Raw genomic sequence first — 7,109 nt, 5'->3', positions numbered from 1 at the left:
GGCCTACTGGGAGCAGTTCAAGTTTCAAAGTTTTCAAGGTGTTTTGCACCAACAGTCTCAGCAGCAGCCAAGCCCAGTGCAAATAAGAGCTGTCTTGTGGTTCCATACATTGACCAGCAAGGAGGGGTGCGGCTCTCTGCCTGGGACGTCTTGATGGTGACAGTCAGTGGCGGCTTTTCGGGAGGAAATGCATTCCAAGGTAACACCCAAGCCAGGCCCACACAGAGGCCACCAGGTGTTAACAACTCAGGCAAGACCTGAAACTGGATCATCATCCCCTGCAGCTGCAGGTCACAGACACTAGAGGGAGACTCAGGCAGGGAACTGGGCCTTTTAACTCCTTGGGGAATTCAGCCGCCTCAAACCCCCAGTCAGGCTTTCCCCAAGTGGAGAATCAGTTTTGTCATCAGTAAAGTGGTGTTACAGGAGGAGGTGCTGGGTACACCCTAAGCAATCAGAAGCTCTGCCAGTTAGAAAGGAGAAGCACTTGGCTGGGAGGGTCAGCAAATGCTAACCTTGGTGACAGCAAATGCTAACCTTGCCTAAGGCAGTGGGACAACGGCTTGATATATACCTGTTTGAGAACATTCCTGAAAGAAAATAAGGGCTTCCAGGTGCCATCAGGAGAAAAGCACATGTGCATGCTTGCGTGCCTCTCTCTCTCTCTCTCTCTCTGTCTCTCTCAAACCATACACCTTGGGGGTGGGAATGTGGATCAGTAGCAGGATGTTGCCTAGCAAGCTTTAGGGCTGAAGTTTAATCCTCAGCACTGAAAAAAAAAAGCCCCACAGCCTTCACCAGGTATCCTGAGGGGTCCTGCTGGCGTCACAGCCCACATGCTCTTACAGTCCCCTCACCTGTCAGGCGAGGCTTCATCTGGCCACACGACTTCTCAGCAGAAGACAGACCTCCCCCTGCAAAGGCAGGTCAGACTAACAGTCAAAGTGAGTTGCTTGTCAGGTCTTTTCAGCTAGAGGTAGGGAGAGCTGGTCAGAGGTTCAAGGCCTTTGCTCAGAACAGATACCATCCAAGAATGCCAGAACTTTACGGAGCAAACATTTTATTTAATAAGTTATAAGATACAATTTACAGTCGGCATTTGATTCCAGTTTGGCCTCCATGTCCCAGTTTACTACGCCTGTGGTCCCTTCACATTAGCTTTAGGCTGTTCCAGTTCCTGATGGGTGGGATTCTACCACCCACGTCTGCCCCAGCGTGCAGGGCAGGGCACTCAGCTCACCTGTCAGACCTCCACCCCAACACACACACCAGGCAATGCCCCTGACGGTATTAACTTGCTCCTGAAGCCAGGTCAGGTGTGCAGGAAGCGCGCAGAAGGCCCTCGCTGAGATGTTGGAACTGCACCCATCCACCTATTGTTTTCTGAACAGCCTCAAGTTGTTTTCCAGAAATACTGACCCACGAGGCTGCTGGAGTGGCTGTGGTGTGTGGCAGGCGGCAGATGAAAACACTCCAGCACAGACCCATCTAAGGCCACCTGAAGGTCTTTGGTAAGACCCAAGGCTGACAAACCCATAGGAGCATGTTAGAAACAGGGCCCAAGGTTGTTTAGGAGGGATCTTCAGCAAGTTGGCTACGCTGTGGTAGTGCCAAATTTCCTAAACCAAGTGACTGCCTCAGGCTTAGGAAACTAAAGCAGATGTGTGGCCACCAAGATGGTCACACTTTGTGACTTGGCAAGGAAATAATCACCAGCAGGGGAGATGTGCTCCAAAGCCAGCCACTGCAGTGTGTGCTGCACGCTCGGAGACCTGTCAGAAGGCCAGAGTGCGGGCTTGATAAGGACTAGCATCAAGACGGTGGGAGCTACCTGACAGCTTCTGCTTACAGAATATGGGCAGGCCCTGAACAGATCAAGTTGCTTTTAGGCCATCTCTTCTTGTTAAATGACATCCTAAACTAAATCTCTTCTTTTTCCCTGTCCCCCCTCCCCCCAGCCTTGTTTCATAAATGCTCCAGAGCAAACCAGTAGCTTAACCTGGCCAGAGTCTCTCTTTTTTTCTAGATTCATTTACCAAAAAAAAAAAAAAAAAAAAATCAGTCTTGCTGTGTTCTTGGTCTGCCTGCAGTGACTGCTGCCCCCCAAGAGTTCCGATCTGAACACAGAATATTTGGAATCTTCTTAGCTCATTGGGTGAGTTTGTTTCTTTGGATTTCCCAGGGTGTCCCTCAGAGGGCAAGTCTTGTTTGTGAAGGGCACTTTTATAATGGCAATGTTTTGGGATGAGTTTCTGACCCATGACTCACTGGAGGACACTGTAGAAAATGAATTACAAACAAGCAACAAAAGCAACTGCAAAACTCCTCCTGGGGTTTGATGTAAACAAATTTAAGGCACTGTGACATGAAAGGGGCTTCCAGGGATGTGCTCCTCCCCCCATTTCACAGCAAGAACGTAGTCCCCCCTCTCCTTGACGACGTATGTGACATTGTACTGTTGATTGCCCACATGCTTCATGGAGACCTCTTCGCAGGGGGTGGTAGGCCCGTGGACTCCTATCAGCAGCATGTTGGAACCTAGAGACAGAAGACATTACTCCAGGTACATAAGGGCAGGTGAGGAAGAGGAGGCATGTGGGAGGTGCAGGAGAGACCAGAGACTGCCTTTGATGTGGAGCTCTGACAGGTAAGACAGCACAGTGAGTATAAACAGAGACACATAGAGCTTGGTGCTGTAGGTTTGAATCCCTGCCCTGCCACTTCCTACCCAGGTGACCCTGGACATGGAACTCTCTCTCGCCCTGCCTTAGCTTCCCCACTTGCAAACCAGAGAGGACAACATTACTTTAAGGAAGGTCTTCCTGTGATTCCCATTTGAGAAGAGCAAACTGACTTTTAGGAGACTCAGGTCACTGGTTAACAAGTTTCAGGAAAGAATGGAACACATCAAATGGCAGGCCTGGCTTTCTGCCTCGGTGTGTGCTGATGCTACTGGGCAACTGACTACTGACACCCAAATGAATACCCACGTTCAAATCCCAGTGAGAGCGATTTGAGGCAGAAAAGAGGCCAGGAAACTGAACCAGTTTGCCCATCTGAAATGGGAACACCATCACCTTTCTGACCCACCTTCAGGTCATAAGAAAGAGTCAAGAAGCAAAAGACAAAAAGCAATACTAAATACAGGAGAACAGGGCAAGAAATACAGCTACTTGCATGGGTCACAAGGGGGTCAGGGCATGGACACACTACAGCAAGCCTCAGCACTGATGACCACAGTGTGTGACAGCACTTGGCCTGTCCCCTCCCTGTCCCTTCAGGCCCATGTTGCCTACCGGCTTTGCTGCAGTCAACGAGGAATGAGCTCTTCTGGCCCACAAAGGCCTTTGAGAGTCCTGCCCCTTTGGAGGTCACCTTGCTGGCATCTGAGGACGACTTGGGGATGGCACTATAGCAGGTCTCTGTAGAAGACCTCGTCACTGACTCTACCAGGATGGATGAGGTCTCATTGGCTGAGCCTGGGGTGACTAGACGCTGGCCTAGGACATGGGAAAGAAGGGGGTTCAACAGCCGACCCAGGGCTGTCTCAACCAGAAGACAAGAAGGTGCCCCATGTAAAAGTTCCAAGAAAACCCCACCCTAACACCAAGATGCAAAAATACACACCTGCAACTCATATTGTAATGTCTTCTAAATCCTATTCAGTCCCAGCCATCCAACCATGATCTGGCCTTCTAGGTAAATGGGCCATAAATGGGCCTTGGCTGATGAGGCCACTAGGTCCTTTCCACATAAATACATGCCAACCTTTCACATCTTTCCATTTGCATAGAATACTCCACGTAACAGTTTAGCAAAACATATAATATCAAAACTGAGTCTGTGCATGACAGAAGGTGAGTTTCCTATCTTAGCTCTCTAATTATTCCCCAATGAACCTACACTACTGTGTAACAGTGAAGGATGACATGTGGAAAGGATTTACCATGACATTTACGGTAGACTTTGAGTGGTAGGCTGTGAGCCTGTTTTTCTTGTTTGACATTCTTTCCTGTGTTTTGGAAGTGGTACATTTTCATATATTCAGGCCACATTTTTATATATTTAATAGAAATTTTTGATTATTTCAAATGTGAAGGTTAGTAATGAGGGGGATTTCAGGCTCTGATTAAACAAATGGATGAATTCCAAATATGTAAGCTTAGAGGCAGAAAATCATTTAACTTGCTTTCTCAACTCCCATATTCCCTCCCTCATATCAGCCTCTGACATGTCACATTATTTTTTTTTTTTTACAATCAAGATTCAAAGTAGGTTCAATATATCTAAAATCATCCATAGCCACTCTGATTGTTAATCTGACAAGACCAGCTCCACAAGAGAACAACCCCCAAACAAATGGTTGATCATTACCTGTCACCTTGGCCTTGAAGGGACTACCCATGATGTGGTTGGGACCACCATATTTGACACCAATCAAGTAGTTTCCGGGAGCCATGGGTGTGTACATGACTTTGTACCCTTCCGGGGTTTCCTGGCAATCCATTTTAACCTTGGACGGGCCTTCTATGGTGACAGATAATGTCCCTGGGCCTGCCCGGGTAGTGTTGATGAAGAATTCAGACTGGATGCCTGGGAGAGAGGAAGAAGAAATGCATGTGGATGGTCTGGAGGGTCAGAGTGGGGGTGTGGTCTGGCAAGTTTCCCTAGGGAAATGAAGCAGTGGTGAGGCACAAGGGTGCCCTCAAGGAAGGTGCTCCTCAGCAGCAGGAAACTTATAGGTCTTAGTTCTCAGCACCTCACACAGAGGACCACAGGCCCTTCCTTCATGGAGGACCTCACACAGGGGCAGTTGCTGTTTCCTAGGCCAAGGCAGTGCATGGCTAACATTTCAGGCACATGTACCAACTGTCTTGATAGCCTGCTATCTCTTCGGGGCATGAGCTATGGCTGTGGCCAAGAACCAGAGTCACTGTGAGCCTAAAGTGCTGCAGCTGCTAGGGCCAGACTCTGATCCAGGGGAGAAGGAGCAGTATGGGCTCCTCTGACCTTTCCTTCCTCCTCCAGGTGGATCTGGAGAAGCCAAAGGCCCAGAATCCCTATCCTTCCTCCTCAGACTCCTCACCCCAGATGCCATGCTAACCACTGTGACCTGCAGCCCACCCACTTTGCCATAAATACCAGCAACAAGATGAAAAAACAATCAGAGACCCTGGGCCAACACCATTCTTCCTGCATGTGCATAAGAAGTGTCCACAGGGGTTCCTGTTTTGCAGTGGCACTAAGACAGAGGGAGTTTGGCTATCCGCCAGTCATGGCACACAGCTGAAAGCAGACTGCTACACTACATCAGGACAAAGTCATGGTTCTGATGCCCAGGCCACTGGATGGCCAGAGGCGTTGCCCAAGATGCATCAGTGGCACCTGATGTTTCAATAAGTCCAACCCCTCAGCTATGCCAAACCACCCTGCAGACACCCTTCCTTGTAAAGGAAACTTCCAGAGTGTCAACTGATGACCATGGGCACTCCTGCCCAAACCACCACTCCCTTAGCCCCTTTCCAGACAGAGGGCAATGAAGTGGACTAAGAGGGCACCCTGGGTACCAGGAGCAGCTGTGTTCCCCTACAGTGCCCATCCTAGGTGTTCTCTGCTCATCTCCATGCAGGGCCATGCTTCTGCCAGAGCCCTAGGCACCACCCAGGGTAAGAAATATTTTGGTTTCATTATAGCTTCTGGGCCAGAGAAAGAATTATTGTCCTGGTCATTAATAAAAGAAAGGAGCCGGGCATGGGGACCTATACCTGTAACCCTAGCACTTGGGAGGCCAAGGTAGGAGGATCACCACAGGTTTGAGGCCCTGTTTAAAATACTATTTGATGCCCCAACACAACCCAGCTGTTTCTGGAAGCTTCAGAAGTTCCTGCCCCAAAGCCCCCTCACTGTTTAAACCTTGCCATGGCTCTGAATCAGTGCTTTCAGAGGCCCTCATATGCTGCTAAGGTGAGGAACAAGGGTGAGCAACAAGAGGCAGCATGGCCAGGAGACAGTGACAAGGACAGGTATTTTCAAGTGAGTTGGAAAGACCTGCAGCAATAGAAAAAAGCTTCAAAGTCTGTAACAAAGCTGCTGCTTCTGGAGAAAAGTCAGTTCACTCTGACTATGGGAGCCCAACAAGGCAGGAAAGGTCAGGGGAAAGAGGGAAATCAGGAATAATGGGATGAGCACCACCGGGCTTAACTTCCTTTCACACTCAGAATGTATCCAGCAGCTGGGCTCCCTTATGATTCCCACATTACACAGATCATAGGGGAAGCACAGAGAGGTCAGATAACACAGCTGGATACCAGCAGAACTGGGATTTACACATGCAACTTGGAACTAAGATGTCTGAAAGAAAGCAGGAGAGAGAAATGCAGTAGTCTCTCAGCCAGGTGTGGTGGTTCAAACCATACTCTCAGCACTCTTGGGGAGGCTGAAGCAGCAAGAGTCCAAGTTTGAGCTCAACTTGGCCATTTGAGCAAGATAGTGCCTTAAAGCTAATTTTTTTAAAAAAATTAGAGGGGCTGGGGATTTAGCTCAGCGGCATAAGCACCTGCCTTGCAAGCAGGTGGTTGTGAGTTTGATCCCCGGTACCGATAAAAAGAAAAAAGGAAAAAAAAAGAAAAAAAAAATTAGAGAGTTAGGAAAATCCTCAGTACAGCCAAAAAAAAAAAAAAAAAAAAAAAAGTCTCTCATTGCCACTCCCAGCCAAAATCTGTTCAGTATCTGATACCATAAAACATCTCTGGCATGGTAGTCTCCCCATCCCTACCACAAATCTGGCTTAGCTCTTGGAATTCAGGACATATTTACTGAAGGGCTGCTTGACCTGTAAGGCTGATGAGAGTAAAAGGCAAAAGATTTATACAATCTGAAGAGAAACCAAGAGTACGAGAGAGGGTAGAGGGAGCAGAGAAGGTCCCTGGTGCACATTGGCGTCCTGTACCTCTTCATCATAAAGTTAGTTCATCTGACTGGAAGAGTCTGGAACTTCCTGATCTAACTCCTGACCTCTGCCCCTGAGCAGAGTCCTACCCCAAATTCTCTACATTCTCTGCTCCTAAATCTGCAAAATGGACCATTTCAAACTTGAGCCAAGAGATATG

At 48.5% G+C, this 7,109-nt stretch overlaps 1 protein-coding gene across 6 annotated transcripts in view; it reads right to left on the bottom strand.

The window, feature by feature from the left end:
- Positions 1-1,043: 1,043 nt before the first annotated feature.
- Flnb (filamin B) overlaps positions 1,044-7,109 on the bottom strand; it is a 148,140-nt gene continuing 142,074 nt past the window's right edge. For all 6 annotated transcript variants that reach the window (XM_063257340.1, XM_003480081.5, XM_013143874.3 and 3 more), the window contains 3 exons: positions 4,375-4,593; positions 3,297-3,500; positions 1,044-2,538 (listed from right to left, as the gene is read on the bottom strand). In XM_063257340.1, coding sequence (XP_063113410.1) covers positions 2,351-2,538; positions 3,297-3,500; positions 4,375-4,593 — 611 coding nt within the window. In that variant the 3' untranslated portion in view covers positions 1,044-2,350. The remainder of the gene's footprint in view (positions 2,539-3,296; positions 3,501-4,374; positions 4,594-7,109) is intronic.

Source organism: Cavia porcellus, unplaced genomic scaffold (genome assembly GCF_034190915.1).
Source record: "Cavia porcellus strain 051 isolate PalLab524CR breed Dunkin Hartley unplaced genomic scaffold, mCavPor4.1 scaffold_10, whole genome shotgun sequence".
Lineage (NCBI taxonomy): Eukaryota > Metazoa > Chordata > Mammalia > Rodentia > Caviidae > Cavia > Cavia porcellus.
Note: the sequence above shows the minus strand (reverse complement) of the source record. Positions and strands in the feature narration are given on the sequence as shown.